General features: G+C 33.8%; 4 protein-coding genes across 6 annotated transcripts in view; 3 read left to right on the top strand and 1 right to left on the bottom strand.

Moving 5' to 3' along the window:
* Positions 1 to 165: 165 nt before the first annotated feature.
* Positions 166 to 4,061, top strand: LOC108766544 (regulation of nuclear pre-mRNA domain-containing protein 1B). The gene is made up of 5 exons (XM_018515889.1): positions 166 to 509; positions 1,467 to 1,768; positions 2,030 to 2,161; positions 2,937 to 3,212; positions 3,755 to 4,061. Exons 1-5 carry the CDS (start codon positions 359 to 361, stop codon positions 3,902 to 3,904), a joined length of 1,011 nt encoding a protein of 336 aa, XP_018371391.1. The 5' UTR covers positions 166 to 358; the 3' UTR covers positions 3,905 to 4,061.
* A 1,628-nt stretch (positions 4,062 to 5,689) lies between these two features.
* Cnep1r2 (CTD nuclear envelope phosphatase 1 regulatory subunit 2) lies at positions 5,690 to 6,981 on the bottom strand. The gene is made up of 4 exons (XM_018515890.1): positions 6,819 to 6,981; positions 6,481 to 6,552; positions 6,110 to 6,244; positions 5,690 to 6,035 (listed from the first exon to the last, which is right to left on the bottom strand). Exons 1-4 carry the CDS (start codon positions 6,874 to 6,876, stop codon positions 5,878 to 5,880), a joined length of 423 nt encoding a protein of 140 aa, XP_018371392.1. The 5' UTR covers positions 6,877 to 6,981; the 3' UTR covers positions 5,690 to 5,877.
* Positions 6,982 to 9,927: 2,946 nt separating this feature from the next.
* On the top strand, positions 9,928 to 19,956 carry LOC108766537 (myb-like protein X). Of its 3 annotated transcripts, XM_018515878.1 has the most exons (12): positions 9,928 to 9,971; positions 10,108 to 10,166; positions 10,956 to 11,028; positions 12,413 to 12,692; positions 14,725 to 14,929; positions 15,652 to 15,878; positions 16,031 to 16,323; positions 16,769 to 17,605; positions 18,243 to 18,350; positions 18,476 to 18,577; positions 19,432 to 19,705; positions 19,865 to 19,956. In XM_018515878.1, exons 2-12 carry the CDS (start codon positions 10,109 to 10,111, stop codon positions 19,937 to 19,939), a joined length of 2,532 nt encoding a protein of 843 aa, XP_018371380.1. In that variant the 5' UTR covers positions 9,928 to 9,971; position 10,108; the 3' UTR covers positions 19,940 to 19,956. The 3 variants fall into 3 exon arrangements, with proteins under 3 accessions (XP_018371380.1, XP_018371379.1, XP_018371381.1); XM_018515877.1 differs by lacking the exon at positions 9,928 to 9,971 and having other exon boundaries at positions 10,057 to 10,166; XM_018515879.1 differs by lacking the exons at positions 9,928 to 9,971; positions 19,865 to 19,956 and having other exon boundaries at positions 10,057 to 10,166; positions 18,481 to 18,577; positions 19,432 to 19,504.
* Positions 19,957 to 20,088: 132 nt separating this feature from the next.
* Positions 20,089 to 21,493, top strand: part of LOC108766534 (uncharacterized) — a 1,856-nt gene continuing 451 nt past the window's right edge. Inside the window, exons 1-3 of the mRNA XM_018515873.1 lie at positions 20,089 to 20,254; positions 21,004 to 21,225; positions 21,325 to 21,490. Of these exons, the coding sequence (XP_018371375.1) occupies positions 20,108 to 20,254; positions 21,004 to 21,225; positions 21,325 to 21,490 (535 nt within the window). The 5' untranslated portion in view covers positions 20,089 to 20,107. The remainder of the gene's footprint in view (positions 20,255 to 21,003; positions 21,226 to 21,324; positions 21,491 to 21,493) is intronic.

Below are 21,493 nucleotides of genomic sequence, written 5' to 3'. Positions count from 1 at the left end.
TCCATGACCAGTACAATCGAATACCATACTTACCGACAAACACGAAGGAGAGCAAGGTTTATATTAGCCTTGTGATTCTTCGTCGGTGGCGTTAATGGCAAGAGACATCTCACTGCGTTTGCGCAAAACATACGTACGTACACACACATACGTTGCACTTAATTCAGCTGTGTCCGATCTGCACCAGTCTGCACTGAACTGCACCGAACCGCACTGTCCACACTCGTGTTACTCGTGTACCATCGTGTACGCGTGCGTTCGCATATCTGACGACGGTGGAAACGAGACGCGTTTCTGCCCGTAATCAAGACTCCGACTGAAGGCGTCGGTTGAAGCCACCAACAGTAGCCGATGCGCAATGACAGGATTTACGGAGAGCGCCTTGGTCAAACGGTTAATGGATCTGAATCCGTCGCAGCAGAGTATCCAGACGCTCTCGCTCTGGCTGATACATCACAGAAAACACCATCCGACCATCGTGAAGATTTGGTACAAGGAAATGTGCAAAGGTACGAGTGACCTACGAATAATGTTCTCGATTGTTCTCTCCGCCGAAATCGAAACGTCCTAAGCCCGATGATAAGCGGAAGGACATCCCCGCGATGCACGTTGTCTCAGGCGAGCGTCATTTCTTAATTTCTAAGTTACAAACCAATTTAAATACGAACCGAATTGTTGCAATTGTGACCATTTAATATTTAAATAAAAATAGAAGTTTAATAAACACGTCTTGATACATCTTTCCCTTATCGATATCTTAAAGGATTAATTAATAACGTTTTTGTGCAACATTCACCAAAATAAATATCTGCCTAATCTTTAATTGGAATTAGCTTTCCAACCCATGGTTACATATTTTGGATAGATATTGATTTCAGTAGATTGCTTGAAAGCATTCTTAATTGATCCTTAATGTACATTTCTATCAATTTAAATTATCTTCATTGATTTTAATTTATTCCTTTATCTTCTTCTAATTCTTAGAACTAGTAGAAAATAAAGAATAAATTGAATTAATTAAAGTTAATCTGCATTGATAAAAATGGACATAAGACATTGATGAAGGAAGAATATATTATATAAAAAGAAATACTGTTTACGCACTTGTCAAATTTCTATATGTAAATATTAAATGGTATTTTTGAAATATGTTTAATATTGCTGCCTCCTTTTGGACTTTGAGCAAAAATAATAATAACAAGAAAGTGATATGCTTAATTCCTTGTTACAAAAGTACATAATTTAATGGTGATAATATTTGAATTTATTATAAGGCAAATAAGTGAATAATTAGAATACTTTAAGGTACATTCAGTTAAATAGTTGAAACAAATCATTACATTATAGCAATAGAAATATTTATATAATCTTATATATTATTATTTGGACAATTATAATTTTCCTAAGACTTTTTATGCAAAAGTTATCGGTGCAAATTTTAATATTTCCTATATACATTTTTACAGTGAAAGGCAATCGCAAGTTGACGTTTATGTATCTGGCAAATGACGTCATCCAAAATAGTAAGAAAAAAGGACCAGAGTTTGGAAAGGAATTCGAGACGGTCTTACCCAAAGCCTTTGAGCATATGAAGGGTTTTGATGAAAAAACAAGAGAACGGTTAAATAGGTTACTACAGATATGGGAAGAGAGGGGGGTTTATGACAAGGCACAGATAACTGAATTTAAAACAGCTTTTGCAGAATCTGAGAAGGATTCCGCAGCACCGCCCAAAAAGAAGGCAAAAGTTGAAGTAGAAAAAATAAAGGTATGTATTCTTAAATCATATTGAGAGCTCCTAATATATAATTAAAATTTTCAGTTTGAAAATAATGGAAGTACATTTGAAGGCATAGTGATATGAAAGCAACTGAATTTATGTAAAAAAAAATCTGTAACAAGATATATTTAATAATTAATTAACTTTTATATATAAAATTTCTCTAGTTGTGATTTGTTTTCAAACTAACTGAATCAAATGCCACGAACAAAAAGTATGAAGTTTACATATGTCTGTTGTGCTTTACAGAAAGAGAAAGATAGGAAAAAGTCAGAGACCGAAGTAGAAGTGGACGGCACCAAAGAACTTCATGTAACATTGAGCCCAAGGACCCCTGGTGGCGATCCACCAGAAACCGAGGAACTCATCAAGGCCTTAATGGTTAATATAAATTATACAAGCAACAATCATGATAAGGAATTTGTATCGTTAGCAATAAAATATTTTGTTCATGTGAAAATACATGTTGAATCCATGAGGCATCAGCAGACGCTTTAACAACTCTGACATCCACCCTATCGATTTTATATACTTTGTTTAGATATGTTGCCATATTCTTTCATAGTTCAAATATAATATTCTTTATTTGCATATTCTTTTTTGTTCCTCGAAAGCTTCACTTTTGCGAAGTACATCGAGCGGATGCTGATTCTTTAGTAATTAATCAATGTTTTGCTTCAGTACATGAAATATTACTTTTTTTGTTGCTCTTAGAATTTTTTTAATTGACCAATTTTGTTATTAATCGCGTTGTAGCAACATGCTATGTGTTTTACAGTGCCTTCTTTAAGAGACACAAAGTCTATTCTTTTTCGAAGAATTTTCTGAACTGATATACATTAATATAATAAGTGGAATGAAACAAATATTTGTTTCATCCAATTTATTGCACTAATATATATTAGTTCAAAAAATTCTTTGAAAAAAATCATACTACATCTTGTGTAGAACATTGTAACACATTGGCAAATAACAAGAAAATAATAATTTATCGTATTACACTGTGTCATTTGTATCTCTTGCTGGAAAACATTCTTGTTCTTCCTCGTATGGCAAAGTATATTGTACCAAACGTAGCGATAGAGTTCTGCGAGACACACAAGCGAGTTATTAGAACGTCACTGCAGATTAACCGAGCTTTCTTTGCTTTTTTCAGGACCTGGAAAATACTGCGTCCTCAGATGCTGGTGTTAGAGAGCGTATCGCGTCTTTACCACCGGAGGTCTCGGAAGTTTCTTTGCTTGCGAATCTCGCTGATCGAACGGCTGCGGATCAATTGAGCGCAGCAGTGAATGAAGCCGCTGCTCTTCTCGCTGATTACAACGGTCGACTGCAGGCTGAAATGGAAGACAGGAGAAGACTGCTAACAATGCTACGAGATTACACTCTGGCGCAAAGACAACTACTTCAACAGGCTCAAAGCACTCTAGAAGTACGATCACCTTTTTGTTATTATCAGAATAACATCTAACACAAATTTACATCCATAATATAAAGTCTCCTCACTTTTGGCCATAATGCAAAGTATTCCCACAAAATGATAATGTTCTATGTCTGATGAAAAATAAATTAAAAACAGTTTTATTGAAAAATATTTACTTTTGTAACAATTTTAATGCTTTTTAAATTTTTATTTGGCTTTTATTATCGCCTTCTCCAAGAAAATGTAATAAATTGGAGGTCCTTTATATTTATGGCAGGCCTGTCCAATTTTAGTTCCGAAGCCAAAATGCAGTCATCGATGTAAAAAAAAATCAATATGAGTAAGATTTTGGAGACTGTAAAATATTGATACACATCTGAGCGACGTTTATTAACACAGTCCTCAAAACCTTGCTTATATTGAATTCTTTGTGTCGATGGTTTTGCGTTTTGATTCTGGAATTAAATTTGGACAGGCCTTTTTTTTTATATATATATACATACATACATACATACATATACTATACAGAGCTATTGTTTTTTTGTGCACAGGATTATAAAGAAAAACTTAAGAAGGTATGTGCAGTACGGTCGGAAGTAAAGTCTCATATTTCGAATCTTCCCGATTTAACGCAACTGCCCGACGTGACTGGCGGCCTGGCTCCTCTTCCTTCTGCTGGTGATCTGTTTTCCATGCACTAGTGTAGGCTTGGAAGCGCACTTGGGCAAGTGGCGTTTATTATAGTTTATCACTTCGATTTGCGCGAATGTAGATGAAAATTCGTCAAGAGATCCATAGTACAATAGATTTGTACAAGATACAAAATTTGTAATTGACGATTATATAATAATCTTTGTACGGTGGAACATTTAATATATTCGCGATATATATATATATATGTATGTATATATGTTTATATATATATATATATATGTATAACAAGAATCCCCCCACATATTGCGTAAAATATGAAATGAGGAAATATCAATGGATGAAACGAAAGTTATTGAGGCTGTTAATATTGAAGGTAACGTTCGTAATTGTTTTTTTGGTGAGGAAATAAGAATTTTTTATTTATGTACACATAAATAAAAAATTTTTACAACTACATGATACTATTCTTATTGCAAGTACCAACAAATACAAGGATGACAAGAACGTAAAGAAAAATCTATTGTATATTGTAATTCTCGATTTTGTACTTTAAATGATGAGAATCGCCTAACTCCTTTTTGAACCCTTTTTCGCGAAATAACATACAGTATCTAAGTAGGCTAACATAAGTTCATTTTTATGAAATAAATTGTTACAGAAGAGGAGGTATATACAAGATAACAATGTTCCTGCAATGTAACGCGACGTATGTCCAAAAAACTTAAATATTCCGTAAGATATGTACGATTTATTTTGTATTCTGTCAGCGATCTCTTTACCTCGGATTATATTAGATCTGCACGTAATTGGCATCCATATAATGAAATTTGTGTGCTTGTTACAAAAAGCATAAGACGCTTAAGAATGAAATCTACTTTACAACCATTTTACAAACTCAGTTTACAACCCATTGGCAAAATTCTCGCGAAATTCATAGATTGAGAGACTAGCTGACTTTCCAAGTGATGATAAGGTGTGCATGCATGTATACATATATTTCTGAAAAGTGTTTACTTTGTGCATTGAACTAATTGAACCTCTGTACAATTGTTAGAGACGCCTTGCAAAATATTTTTCAAATACGCAATCATTGTCCATCGATATGTATATTAAATATAGATCCGAGATCGCGCAACCATTACTGTATATAATACATACTGTAGTCTAGTACGATTTCAGGACTGACAAGAGACTTCTCATGAACATTTGACTGTGAACGAACGATAGTCCGCATAGATTAAAATGTATATGTGACTATTTTAAAAAGACAAATTGCGTAATTGTGCATACTGAAATCGAAAAAAAATATTGTAATGCGGAATATTACTACGAATAAATGTTTTGATCGTTATATACATGTGACTTTGAAATTGTAGTTTTGGGAACTTTAATTACTACTTCCTTAATTTACTATCTCTCACCAATTCTATTAATGTGATCTCCTGAGATTTTGTCAATTTTTTAGTTTTATCTTGTGACTCCACAGGTAAATTTTCAGAAATTTTTGGAATCGCAATTTATATAAAATTTCAATCTAATCTCTTACTCTCAATTACAATTTCCTGGATAGCAATCCTGTAATTTTTTCTCCAAGATAAAAATGTGAAATTTTTTTATTATGGAAGGATTATAATTCATTTTTCATGTTTTCTAGGAGAAAAAAAGTTACACTACTGCAGTTACATTGCTACAAGTTAGATTGCTGCTCCATTTCTTACCTTTAGATCGTCAAAGGAAGATATAATGAGATAGAGATAGCATTAATTCAAATTTTAAAATAAAATTATGATTCTGAGATTTTGTACGTACTTAGACATCTTCCATGTTGTATTTGCGTACGTAAAAGTTATATACACTATAAAAGAGATCATATAACTCACTACAGATGCATAATTAACTAGAACTCATAAGGCTTAAAATATACAGCTATAAATTCTCAGCTCGTCAGAATTTTGAACGATCTTTAGCGCACAAAAAAGAACACATTTAACATTCATTAATTATTATTGCTGCAAACACTCTAAGTCTCATGGGGATGAGGAGGTCTCGTAGGCTTCAGGATCAATTTTCCAGTGTCGTCACAACTCATGTTGAAATCACCAAGTACACTTCTGGCTCGTTGAGTTATAATACTGGGTGCTATTACTCGCCTATGCACTCCCATCATAAACAGTATCACTGGAAAATGATTTCCAAAATGCAATTGCCATATCAACTTGTGCAAAATGCATAGGGAGTCCTTCCATATCTACCTAATATTATACTAGCCATTGTGAAGAATGGATGGTTGTATAAACTCTGCGTGAAGGACACTGCTGACGTGTTGGGATCTGTCAACCAATGCCAAGCACCAATGGCGGTGCAAATAGACATTAAACCCAACAACACTGTAAGAATATACAGATATGTATCGTTAATATATCACAATCAGCAAGTTAAATAGAGCATGATAAACTTCTAACAAACTAATTTTCAGTATACATAATCAGAATAATAACACTAGAAAAAATTTAAAGAATTATTATCATCTATTATGTTATAGCATTTTATAAATATGCCATTATATAAATACATTGTAAACATACATAAAAAGGCAAACACGCATAAAAATTAAGAAGCATACTTCTCCATCGCGTAGTAGCTGGTTGTAGGCTGGCGATAACTTCAGTGAGTCGTCTTTCGAAAGCTTTCAGATCTGAAAGTGCGAGAAGCAGTTCAGCTTCAAAGATAACCTCAAAACCGACGAATCATTTATTTCAATCATTTAAATCGAATGTCATTAACGCCAATTGAACTTGACTGAATCGTCTCTTGAGCTTCGATTCGGAACAATGGTCAAAAAGGAACAAGAGTCATTAATCGAAGATAAGTGATACACACTGATGCTCGTGACAGATTGTTTATCTGTAAACCGGTTTTAAATACAGCATGATATTTATCATCGTCTTTAATGTGCTTTACCTTCGCATACTGTCTGATCTAACGACATAACTTTTAATGACAGAATCAGAATACGCATCTGCTTGAGATCAGAGAAAATCTATCTGCAATAATGGTTGATAGAATTGACAGATAAATACGAATTGCAGGTAAACAACACTGCATCGAGTACATACGAGTAATGGTGAGTAATGGAAGTCAACCATGAACCAAGTGCATCGATTGCGAAGATAAAGTTTACAGCAGCGCCATGAGGAATAAAGTTGACAAAATAACCAAAGCAATCTCTAGCAAATTTTTCGATCGGTAAGGGGGGGAGGGTCCCGTTAGCGCACAGTGTGATAGCACACATCCACTCAAATTGACCGGTGCTTAATAATTTTTCACTACTTTACCAATGAAAATATTTTATTTTAAATTGGCCAATTAATGATGTGTACTATCGGGATTCCGCCTAATATCGAACTTATACCTCAAAGCTCTGATTGGACGGCTCGTTATTCCCTGTTGCCTGTGCCTAGTGCCTGTGCTATTGTGTTTCCAGCTTAAGGGACTCCGCACAATACAAGGAACAGGGATCATGTATTGTGGAATACACAGTTTCTGATAGGTTGAAATTCTTATTCTCTGTTCTCTGTTCCCTATTCTTTCTATTGTGCGGAGCCCCTTAGGCCCTGCGCACAATAGAAGGAATAAGGAATTAGGAATAAAGAATAAACCTATCGCTTTCAACCTATCAGAAACCGTGTATTCTGATGTATCCGATTTCTGATAAGTTAAAATCCTTTAGTCTTTATTCCTTATTCCTTCTATTGTGCGCAGGGCCATACTCAATCTGATAACTCTAAACGTCCCTAGACCAATCCGGATTACAATCCGTGTTGTCTATTAGCGTTTTCGGCCCGACCGGGTTTGCATCAACCTGGGTTGGATTAATGGCGTTTTGCGCTCTCCTATTGGTAGAGCGTGTGACATCAACCAATAGGAAAGATTAATCCAACCCAGGTTGGTGCAAACCCGATCGGGCCGAAAACGCTATATGAAATTCGGATTTCGGACTACTATTGTCACGCGTGCTTCTCTTCTGAAAGGTTAAGTTTATATTTCAGAAATTTCAAAATATTTTTATGGCATTTGTGGCGACTCTTCTCTACGTACTGTTGTTGTAGCTTTGATAAATTTACCCGGAGAAGATCGACTTACCAAAACACAAAACTATATTTTACTCTGTGTTATTTCAATTTACGAAATAATATATTTTTGATAATATTATTTGTCTAATTTTAGGATAAATAGAATACAAAGAGAATCCATAAATGAATGAAATGGATTTAATTGGACAAAATTAATTTGATATATGTTATAAGATTGTAAATTGTAATATCCGATATATAGGATTTTTGTAATTGAACGTTTCCTTTAATTTTTATTAACAATAAAAGGATTCATTTTTACACGAAATTTCAAAATTTTTTTCAGTAGTCTGCTATTTTGTTATTATTTGGGATATTCATTTTTCCCTGCATCAATCGGTATAGTTTATATAAATAATCTTGACTTGTTTATTTCGTATGAACTACTTGACCGAATCACTATTAACCACAGAGCGACCGTTTTTTCACGCGTTTACTAGCAGTCCTCATATAGCAGAAATATATATATTGGTCTTATACAAAATTAAAAAAACTTTATTCTAATTAAAAATATGCCTAATAATATATCTTTCAAGTTTTAAAAACATTCATTGCTTATTTTCTTTGTAAAAAATTTCCAAAAATATCTTTTATATTTTTGGTCATTACAGTGTTTTCCCCCCTTAAAGTCCAATGAACATTTTTTCGATCCACTTTTTTGGTATTTTTCTTTTCGATTTATTTGTCTTCCGCAGAAGAAGTCCTCACACTTCAACGACGGGGGAAGCCAGCGCAGAAATATCTCTGACCGCGAAAGTGGAGGTCATTATCCCTTATCGCGACACTCAATCAATATTATCGACCCTGAGAACACGGTGCTAGGAAGTGCGACTCGCGCGTGACAGTTCCTATGGAAACCCGCGATCGAATTCGCACCCCCGTCTCTTGGACTTCTTCGATACCCGCTATCACGCGCGATCCCCGCAGTAGCACAAATATTGACGTGGTGAAAGGCCGCAAAACTTTGCGAGTCCAAAGAACGATTATGTTCCGGAAGACGAGATTTCATCGTCGGAGGAATTTCGAATTGTCTTTTAACTATTGACAAGAGAGAGGAACGCTCTCGAGATTCCATTCGCAAAACTCTTCGTGACAATGGAATATTTTGCATGGGAGGAAATCGGTTGATAGTGGAAACTGAATCGCGATTCATCATCGGGGCGATTTCCGATCGGCCGAGAGGTGTGCAAAAATGTTACACGAAGTAGCCTACCTCGATTTTATTCGATGTCAATAGAATTTTATTTTTAAAAAATCACAAGGGATAAAATGAGAAATTATTTTCTAAAGTATCAGTTAAATTATAGTAGATTTTAGATATTTAATAATAAAATTTTCTATGACAGAATTATAATTCTGATAAATTCAATTAATAAAAATGATAATCTCAATTAATGCCCGACAATAAGAATCTGATTAAAATTTTTCAAATTTTTCATATTTTAGTGCGACAAAATTCATTTTATAAAAAAAGAACAATAAAAATTGAAGTCAAAACTTCAGATTTTGCATGATGCACCTTTTTTACGGATAGCTTCAATATTGACTCCTTCAAGTATAAAGACTTAGTTTACATTGTGCACTTGATACAGTTACTAACTAGTAACTTTCTATTAAATTAACTTCATTTCAGTGATACGTGTAACATATACATGATATGTGTGTTATTAATCATTTTGATGCATATTGCATCAATTTAGTACATCATTCTTTCAACACATCGATGAAATTAAAATAATTTAGTAAAAAGTTACTAATTAGTACGTATATCAAATGTATGATGTAAACTAGGTCGAAGATGTTACAATATGATTTGTATTAAAGTCTCACGATAAAGATTCGAATCGCGGAAATGTGCGAACGAATTTATAGAAATTTACATGATTTGTTGTATAAATAACACGGGGAGTTTCGAGTGTGTATGTTTTGAAGTGTTACTACCAATGGAAATTTCCGCTGACTGTTGCTGATTCCCGAATAGGTAGGCAGTCGAGGATATCAATAATTGTGGTTTTAGTTTAGAGAACTTAGTTTAGGATCCTCTTTCGCCTTTTTCAATCATCCATTGTTGCTGCCGTATTTATTCATTACGTCTTCCCGTAAAAATCGTGTACGAGAATGATTGGAAGGACATCGCTGATAGAACAAAAGAGACTCCAGTGGGCGAAAGAAAGGGGTAAGTAAACTAACAACCAACAATTACTTACAATTGCTAAGAAATTAATAACGAACAAAGTATTTACTAAATTCTGTATTTTTTAGATCGATAGATAGAATTCTAAATAGATTTTTTAAAATTTCAGTCTAAAAGTATTAATATTTTATTGTCTATTAAATTTTATTTTTATTTTTTTATAACAATATAACATTTACTTTAATTTATTTAACTCTTACCGTACCATCTACAATTTGGTGCCTCATTCATACCATCAAGAGTCACTTCAAATCTCTTCATTTTTTCACCTTTTCAAAATAATTTAAAAAATCTCTAAAAATTCACCAACATACTTTCAACTTTCTAGAATAAATATTGACTCTTTATTTTGGAAAATAATAAAATGTAGTATATATATAATTTATAATTACCGAAAGACTCAAAGAAACTTGCACGAACAGGAATCGCTCGGTCCCTAGTTACCCATATTAGTACGGTAAGGGTTAATATAAAATAAGTGAAAATCTGTTTAGACCTATAATTTGAGGGGAGTAATGACCCATTTAAACGCTTGTTAAAATCGACCTTGAATTCGAAATTTGGTCATTTTTTCACATTAATCGGGCTGTATTTCTTAAGACGTATATCATAGAGCTAAATGAATTATTGCATCATTCAGCGACCAAAAAAACATACAGTATCATATTTAAAATCCGGATTAAGCCATTTTTGCATCAAATTATTTTAATATTAAATTATTATAAATAATAGTATTTAATTATTACAATTTTTTATCAATTATAATTATAGAAGAAATGGCTCGTCTGGGTGTTAATTGGGGAACTCTGAAGTCAAATAACAATTACAACCGCACTCACATCCGGTAAATATAATTACTAAAAATATTATTATATTATCGTTATAAATTAGAATTTTAATTAAGCCTTAATACAGCACAATAAAATAGATTATTCACATATGTATATACACAAAGAGAGTTCTTCATTATATTTTATTTAAAATTCGCTATAAATTTTACCATATTTAACTATAAACGTGGGACAATTTGTTAACTTATTAAATATTATCGTGAAGATAGGAATTTTTGAAATACACAAAACAAATTTTATGAACTATTAATAAAAATTATCAAGCACATTATAAATTATTTTAATGAAAAATATTTACAAAGCGCTTCATAAAATTTACACATTATATTTTAATACAGATCATTCTTGTGCTAATCAAACGGTTAACAAAACAACTTTATTAATAATTAATCCGCTTAAATGTTTTGGCTCACTTTTGAGCCATCCTCAGAGACAGTATGATGTTGTAATTGCAGAAAAAATTTTTGCTAACACCTTGCTCGTGAATTAACATTTGGAAACGTGACATAAGTCAAACGCACTTGCGCGAGTCTCAAAAAATAAGGGCAAACGAGCCATATGGTCGTTATAAATAACTATAGGGATGCACCGAATATCCGAAAAGTATCCGGTATTATCCGACACTTTTTTACTATCCAACCGAATAATCGGATATCACTAATATCCGGGAATATATCCGGTTGAAATTTTATATTGAAAGTTTACGTTATTGATGCAGACTTCTATTGTTTTCAGCTGAACTTTGTACACAGTTTGTCTTTCCTCTTTTTTTTTTTACGTTGGGAAGATAAAAAAAAAGATAAATTGTGCAAGAAATTCAGCTAAAGCTGCATTCGAAAAGCGACATCAACAGTATTAGTGATATCGTGTCATTCTATTTTTATCATTCATTAGACTTAAAACAAAAATAGAATATAGAGTATGTTTCGAATTACACACAAAGCACTTGATGCATCATTTGTCCTTGTTGTTCATCGAATATTAAAGAAGGATAAAATGATACATCATGCCACCGAAAAGATACTATTAAAGTATGTTTATCACTACTTGGCATTTTATTTAAAATAATAAAGAATTATAAACTGTTTAACGTAATTTAAAATCATTGAAATTTATTATGTTTTTTAGTAAAAATAAATTAAACTCATTTTATACTTTATTGTAAAAATATCAATATACCAGAGAGAATTACATAACATTCTTTGAAATATTATATTGTCCTATTATTATCACGATTTTCAGGGTAAATTTCAAGAAAAAATTCTTTCCATAAATATATTAAACAATAATTCTCAAAAATCATTTACTTTGTTAACATAAAAAGCATTAAAATTTTCAATTGCCGATGGAACTTAAAACAAGAAATCTCTGATGCAGCACTTACTCGAACGAAGCCAGATTGCCCTTAGGGGAATTAAAGGATAGATCTCCCGTACAACCCTTTCGTACAGCCGGACGTTACGGGAGCACCATCAGTCTAAAAAGTCTAGCGACGGAAAGTTCTGGGAATGGCAACAACAATCTCAAATGCCTTGATTATAACGGTGGCAGTTTAATTAATCTTCGGGACCAGGTAGAGACCTCACAAATCAGACATAGAAGTCCCAGTCTGCCTCCGATCTTCAATAAGGAACAACAACAGTATTTCTGTCAGCTGGTATGTATTTTTTCACTTTTTTAAATTTATATATCTAATAAACAAATATCTCTCTATATATTATATGTACATATATATATATATATATAAAATAAATTAAATGAGCCTAGTTATGTATAAGAATAAAAAGTAAGTTTGAAAAAATTTCTATAAAAAGGAGCTCAATATTTATATCTAAAATAATTCTATATCTTAATCAACTTAATTAAATTTTTCAAATTTTTTATGAATAATTGATTGCCAAGACAATTTACACACACACACACACACACACACACACACAATTAATAATTTTATTAGCTCATTAATAATTTTGCTATATTGGACTTCAAATTGGTTTTACTACGAATAAAAACTCTGGAATATCGTATTATCTTTGACTTACCTGAATAATCGATCACATACTGTGAGCTTATTTGCGTGCGGTTGCAATGTCCTGCCGGAACAATGTGTCATATAGCTAAGAAATAATCGAATAATTAAGTATTAGTACAAATTTGTATATTTATTATACGTCGATATATATTGAGAAAATTGGTACGCATAACTCGAGAATGATTTTTCTTGCTGCTATAATCTTCATACATATTATTTTTATATTTGATTTCTTCGAAGCATTTTCTTTGAAGCAATGCAGCTTTGATAACAAAGATTCTATACCTACAAGTATTGATTGAAGGAATTCTCTTGCAGGGAATTCATGTTCGAACTCTAATTCAAGATTCGATGATCCATCAAAATTAACGATCGCGGCTAATCACAATTTCATAAATAACGAGCGACCCTCGATAGTACGTCGCCCTTTCACGAGGGAAAAGCAAAAGTAAGGCAGTCCGGCAAATCGATTCTTATCGCGTAAAGTTCAACAACCTCAAGGCTATACACCTCGCTTTCGAACTTAAAGAGTGACGAGCGGGCATTAAGCTCGCCCTCATTAAACTCCGCGATCGCTAGAACTACTCATAGCACAAATCTGATTTTGCAATTTAATCGCAGTTGTTGCCCTAAAAAAATATCTCGCATTTGAATTGACTTTAAAACTAAGAAATTTAGCGAAACAATTTAACTTATTTTTTCTAATTTTTACAAACATTTTTTAAAAATTATTCGAAAACTGAGGTAAACTAAATTTTTATTGATTTCGACTCTTATCTCTTTTTCTGAAGTAAATATAGAACTATTTAGTTATGTAAAGTTGCAATTTTAATTACAAGCATTTCTCGAATTATTTACTAGTACTTCTACATAGAATGTATGCGATAAGAATAATCTTGATCATAATTAAGTACAAAGCAACCTCAATTTACTGGTTTTTTTTCTTGGAAAAGACTGTAAAATCCAAAAGAAAACTAACAAGAAATTAAAATTGTTATAAAAATAATAATAATTTTTTAAATCTGTTTTTTAATTTATTTTTCGTATCACGAAGAAACGATTTTGCTAAAATATCTATAAAAATTTATGTAGACCTGAAAATAATTTTTTTAGACTATCAAAATAATTAATAAATGTAGACAATTCAAGCAATGCTGCAAAAGTTTTTAAATTATGACAACCAACTTTAGCGTTCTATTTATTTTAATCCAACAAAGTTATATTCAGATCTGTACACATACATATATCTACCTAAATTTTTTTAAATACTTCAACAAAACCGTTCTAGAACATTTACAATTTGTGAGGATGTTTTATACTTTTAGTTATAAAGGCTGTAAACGGATATAATAAATTAGTTGCATATAGATACGTGTATTTAATCAGTTATAAAGAAAAATTTTGCCGTGCAACCGCTCGTATCGACTTTCATTATGTATGTATAAACGGGTAAAAATAGGAACCAGATCATGCATGATTTATGTATGTGTCCCGTCTCGGGCAGGTACGACAATAATATTCAAGCACAATATGTATATAGAACCCGACGGAACACAATTCCTTCCTTCACGAAAGTCGGAACCCTCGCACCGGTCACGCAAACCTGCCTTCCATTCGCTACCAAAGGCATCTTATCCTTATCGTCTCGCCATTGTAGGAACAACAACAGCGTGACTTCGGCGTGGAGGGATCGCGATACCAGTCACAGAGAGCGCAAAAACTGGAACACCATTGCCATCGATCCAACGAGCATCGCGAGAACCAAAAAGAGACTCGACATTACGGCTCGCCGGGCGAGGAACGCGAAGGCGAAACTTCCGGTTACGCCAGCGATTCCGTGGATGTATCGCAAACAGAGCAAAGTGAGTCCTTCTAAACTATGCTCTGTAAATTTCATATGAATTTCAGAAATGATACGCTGATATGCTGTTGATTAATGAAACCAGAACAAATTTTTTATAATAGAAAACCTTGCTCCATAAAATGAAAATTTTTTATAATTTTTCAGCATTTTTATGTAAATTTTAGAATTTTTTTAAATTTTTGAACAGTTTTATAATTTTTTCATAAATTTCTCAAATCTTTTATACAAATTGGAACATTTTTCAGTATTGAAAAACACATCTTTTCCAGAATTCTTCGTATACGTATATGTAAATTCTAAAATATTCTAAGATTTCTAAGATTTTTTATTCCATAATTTTTAATAAAATCTTATAACATGTGAAATAGACAATTCGGCATAATAATTCGGTATTAAAATATTAATTTTTTTTTTCAGAAATTATATATAATAAAATATCTTAAAAATTTTAGAATACTTCAAACTTTACATATATAAAAAATTCTAAAAGATTTAGACCTTCTCAAAAAAAAATTTTAGAAAGATTTAGTATTTCTAAAGTGTTCCAATTCGTAAAAATTATGAGAAAAATTTCACAAGATATTCGAATGAATATAGTAAGAGATTAAACAAAAATGGATTTCTACAAATGGCATTAATTCTATAGAATATCATATGTCTTTTAACCATTCTCCTTATCAACAATAATGAAAAAATTTTTCATATTTTCTTTGACTTAAGGAGTTCTGCCTGATAAAGCAGCAATCAGGATGGAAATGACGGAAAAAACATGGCAAAATCCTTACTGCACTACGCCGGAAAGTTCACTGCCACCATCGAGAAGGCTTTCGCCAGGCAGAATGGGTGAACTCAACAGGCCAAGGTGGGGCAGTGTCTGGGGTCAAGACGCAGCTAGAGGTGACCCACCGCCGCCTTCTTGGCTATCAAGATTAGGACAGTCGAGCCAAGTAATGTTTACTAGAACTTTAATTATCCATTCAATTATCTACAAAGAACTTTTTGAGCATCTTCAAAAGTCTAAGATTAAAAACTATTCAAGAGCATTTGTTTCATCTATCCCACAGTATTTATAATTAAATCAAATACTCTGTTTATCAAGGTTCTGGTGATCAACCACGATAGCGCCAGCAGCCCGGACAGTTCAACGACTGGCTCAACCGGCTCCGATATCAATAAAGTATCTTATCTTCGGGGTCAAAATATTCCTATGGACGCGGACATCCTTCAAGAACGCGAAATGAAACGTCAGAAAGCACTGGAGCTTCAAAACGCCATCAAACAGCAACTCGAGGAAAAGGACAGACAAAGGAAAGAAGAGAAAGAGCGGCGGATGAGAGAAGAGATGTTGGAAGAAGAACGAATCCGGCGAGAGAGAGAAAGGGACAAAGCAAGGTAAACTAAATATAAAATATTAGGTATAAAGTAAAAACCAATTCTGGGACGGAGAGAAGAGTAAAAAGATTCTCATATTGTCTTATACGTTGTTGCAAAATTACAATCTTTTTCTCTATAGAATTTTTTTTTAGAAGATACTTTCTCGGAATCCGATCCGGAATATCCAGAAAATGTCGAATATCTGACTCGAAGAAATTACCTTCTCGGATATTCGATTGGATACCGGATATCCGATGTTACATTCTATCCGGATATCCGATATCCGTTAATTTTACGGTCCTGTGCATTCCTATGTAAAATTATAAATCACACTACAGCCCAACTTATACTTCATCTTTTTCTAACTCTAAGTATTAGAAAAAGATAAAGATCGAGTAAGTTGAATTGAGATCAAAGTTAATCTACACTGATAACGGGCATCTATGAATTCACTCCGTTGTAGATTTGAAGAAGAGCAGCGAATAATACGCGAAAAGGAGGAGGCGAAGTCGAGAAAGGCGCAAGCCATGCGCGAGGTGTTGGAAGCTGCGGAACGGTTGGCAAAGGAAGATCGGAAGAATCGACGAAAGCGAGAGGAACACACCGACGAAGATATCGACGTTGTGACGCAATTTTCCAACAAGTCGAACACGACAGCAAACATAAGCGACAAACGCGAAGAAGAGAGCTGTTCACAAGCGCAAAAGCAAAGCGCAAGTTTGATCGATCATCCTGAAGAAAAGTCCAGCCTGAAGGATGCCAAAGAGACCGACAGTTGTCGGGAAAGCGAGAACGATAAAAATCCGAGAGAAATTTGTCCACGGAAAAGTTACGCGGACAAATCGGAAGAGACCATGCTGGACCTGAATCCGAGATCCGTCCAGATGCCCGTGAGCAAGGACGTGGCGATCGTGCTGAGCGGCCGGCTGGAGGATCCCGAAATTCTAAGCAGGGCGAATCTGCAGCTGGTGAACCTGGTGATGACGCCGAGCCCGCGCAAATTCACAGAGAGCGCCGCGGATTATTTCTCGCTGGGACTCAATACGATCATGAGGAATAACACAAGTCCCAGGAATCCGAGGAGGTCGTCGAGGGACGCCTCGTCGACTGTTGTGGAGAACAGACTGTTGACGCCGAGCAAATACAGAATGCCAGCCGGTCGGGACTTTGGCACTCAGACAGACGTGGAATCCGACGTCCAGGAGCTACGGGAGAAGCTACAGGATCAGTCGGTCGGAGACCAAGGTACCATGAAGGAGCGGAAGGACACGACAAACGCCAACCGTAGAAACGTTGAAAAGTGAGTCGCCATCTTCGCGATCTCGATGTCGCATTTCCGAGCTTCTTAGAGGCCGAAACCAACGACTGTGTCCTCCCCTGCATGCGGTAGTATCTGTCGGTAATTATCGTTTTTATTTCATACTGTATAGTTCAATAATAAGGTTGATGATCGTAAAGACGCTTTACCGTGAAATGTCTGCCGATTCGCGCGAGGAAAATACCCAGTAAGTTGAATGCTCTTCATTGATTCTCTTACGAGAATAGGAAGCGTAACTTATCTAAAGCCCAACGATGCTAGAAATCGGTCCGAGATCTCGGACAGAGAAAAAATTAACAAATCACATTTGAACAATTTGATCACGTGACCATTGCGATTGGTCAATTCTTTCTTCATCCGAGGTCTCGACCGATTTTTAGCATCGTGGACACAAGGCTTTACACTTGATTCTCCTTAATTTGTCATGTTATTGGTGATATTATTTTTTTTTTGGACTTTCGCTCAAGTTTGCCGCTTCAAATTCGAATGCATCTTGGCTAATGCTAAACTTGGCAATTAAGCTACCTGCTATATATCGTTCTCGCCTGACAGAAAACGCTTAAAAAATTTATCAATAAAATTAATTACGATACTTCAGTACGATTGTAATTGTTTGAAGATCAAATAATATGGGTCCTGGCGAAGAAATTCCTATAAAAACTCTTCCACGAGCCAAATCGCAGCCCAGAACTACGCTCGATAGCAGACCGCGATGGAACGCCAATCGGTAATTAAAGATATTACAAAAGCTATTAGGACTATTAATGTTTCAAGTTAACGTGACAAGTTAATCCTAACTTATTTGTTTGGCACAAGTGTCGCGAATGTAATAATTATTAAAGATACTCTTAGTCCAGGTACACGATATCGAACGCAAAGCGAGAAAGATCCGCACTATCAAAGACGATTGCGATTAAGAAGACGACAAATCGAATCCAGCGACGAAGGATCTAGGTAAAGGAATTTCAAAAAAGACTAAAAATAAATAAACCCAAGTAGCACAGCAGCCCTTGCAAAGGGTTAAAAAAGCGATTATATGCACTTTGTTAATGCTTTGTAAGCGCTGTATGCTACTTGGGTAAACTTTCTAAAATTATCTAAGGAGAATTGGTACACATAATTTCAAATGCAGTAATTATAGAAGGTAAAAGACATTAAAATTTAAAGAAATGAGATTCATAAATATAAATGAGGATATATTACTCCCTACTACTTCAAAAGTGACACAACTAAAAAAAAATTAAGTTTAAGAAACAAGGAAAAACTTTTTTTTCAATTTGACAGAAAATTATTAATTAATTAAATAATATCAATAAAAAGAATATAGAGTAAAGTCATGATACAAGTAGACATGGTGTGCTTGTAATTAACAATGAGACAAGTTTGCGCATATAGCAACGCGCTGACCTTATTTTCCGCTATTTTATAATATATATTCGCGCGATTGTCATATGATTTAAAATAATTAAAAAATATATTAAATATTAAGTAAAAAATAATAAATAATAGTAAAAAAATTAATAAATAAGTAATTATTTACTATAAATAAGTGATTATTTACTCTATGTGTGAAACTGAGTTTTACTGTCATAGCAGGCATAAAACTCATTCATGGCAAATAACAACTTGAAATTAAATAACGTTTTTTATAAGTTGTGTCACTTTTGAAATAAGGAGAGGGGGAAACGATATTTTTGCGAAAAAAAAAATTTTAGGACGGAATTCTTTTAATCAATTATTGTATCACTCACGGTTTCGTGCTACTTACTGCAACTTCATCATTATAAGATGAAATTTATCTTTATTAGATCACCGTCCCCCGACCGACGAAAATCAAATAACGGAAAATCAAAGAGTCGAAGTACTATAAGACGTAAGGCAAAACCCGAGAATTACGACGCCGACCTGTCGATGGACAGTCTGAATTCCGTTGTGCCTTTGCGAATCGACAAAGACGGGAAAATTAATATCGAGAAATCACTGTCAGGGACCGATATGAGTCACACAAAAAAAACGGATGAAGACAGTTCTAACATCTGGTGCGGACAGGAAATCTTGTCCAAACTGACATCATTGAGAAGCGTATTAAATTATGTTTTTATATAAAAAATTTTTACTGGATCGATATATTTTAATCCAAAATGAAACTTTGGATTCTTTTTAAGATTGAATTATGCATTATTGATGGACGTTAGGAAGAGTTTCGATATTCCTCAAAATGCATTTATTTTTATTTTTCAGGGACTTTTAATGAAGCAGATCGAGTGGGATTCCGAGCGATGTCTGGTCTCACCCACTGCATCCGAAATCTTTTAAATGCCTACAGGATTTTCTTATCATTAAAACATCATTCTGTTTTCCTTTTCATTTGCGTAGAAAGTGAGATCGAGTAAAATGCGAAAGGGATCGAGGAACATTTATTTGTTTCTTTCAGCATACGATAAAATAAATTCAAGCTTCTTTTTCGCGTTGCAGATTTAGATAATGGCCTTCCAATTGGACGATTTACTGAAGGATGATAAAAAAGATGCGAATTTGATACCCGATTTAAGTAAAGCAACTTGCAATTCTTACGAGGAATTCCGGCGACTCAAGGAAAATTGTCCGGAGTTTAAGATCAAACCAGAAAAGGTTTTAATAACAAACATCTAATAATAATATGCTACGAATTTCAGGTACCAAAGAATTTGCGAGTTATTACCGTGTCGTGACTCATTGCTAATGCCAATTTCGTGAATCTTGCCGTTCTTTTCATCAGGGCGATCCCTAATGTCTAGACTCTGATCATCTAATTTCGTTCTTTTGCTATATTTCTCTAACAATTTTATCAATGTAATTAAAAAACAATCCAATACTCAAAGGGTTAAATATTCATTTTAATTCCATCACTTTAATTTATAATTTAACGAAATCGATTCGATGTCGATTCCATTATCATGTTCTGATGGACTTGAAAATTCTGACTGGAATTGAAGTAGTTAATTTCAGGTATAATTATTATAAATGTCTTGGGAATAAAATTTGTAAGTCTTATAAATATAGATGTTTTTTTTTTCGAATATTAAATTAGTATCAGCTCCGATCCAATCCATTTCAATCCATTTCAATCTATTTTCATAAATTTAAAATACACATTCAAAGAATTTTAATCCATTCTCGTTTACTGGGTATTTCAGAATTCACATTATACGAAAAATTCTAAGAAAAGATGTAGACTTTATAAGTATTTCTGAAAAGTTCTAATTCTAGAGATATAATAAAAATAAAATATAATAAAAATTCTGATAAAAATTTTAATTAGGGATATGTTAAATATTATGTCCATCATGAGGGCATAATACTTACAATTGTGAGATTTTAATTGGAAAAAAATTGCAAAGGTAAAAAAAGAAGATACGAAGGTTCGCGACAAAGAATTTTCTTGCAAAGCGACCAAAAAGGAACTCAAAAACATCGGCAGGGAATGGGCTTACGGAGATCCAGTTCCACCAGATATGAGGAGCTTGGATCTGCAGGAGCTGCAACAAGTCGCTATCGATTGGCGAATGCTGACTCCGATCAGACCAAAGCTTCGCCAAGATGAAGAGATGTTCTCGAGATTGGTAAAGATCTATTCTTACATAATTTGTGAATTTTTTAATATTATTTTATATCATTACAAAAATGCAAATTTCATCTCTTTAATCTCTTTGTTCTTCAAGGTGGAGATGGGTAAATTAGAGGCGAAGACTATAGCGAAAGAACGCCGCTCGCCAACGAGCCCTATTAGACGAAGTAAAAATCGTGCAGGGATAATTGAAAGCAGCGTGAAAACCTGCAAAGAATGCGGCGAGGAGTATTGTTTCGGCGAATTTTGTGGGGACGTTCTCT

Source organism: Trachymyrmex cornetzi, unplaced genomic scaffold, assembly GCF_001594075.2.
Source record: "Trachymyrmex cornetzi isolate Tcor2-1 unplaced genomic scaffold, Tcor1.1 scaffold607, whole genome shotgun sequence".
Taxonomy (NCBI): Eukaryota; Metazoa; Arthropoda; class Insecta; order Hymenoptera; family Formicidae; genus Trachymyrmex; species Trachymyrmex cornetzi.
Note: the sequence above shows the minus strand (reverse complement) of the source record. Positions and strands in the feature narration are given on the sequence as shown.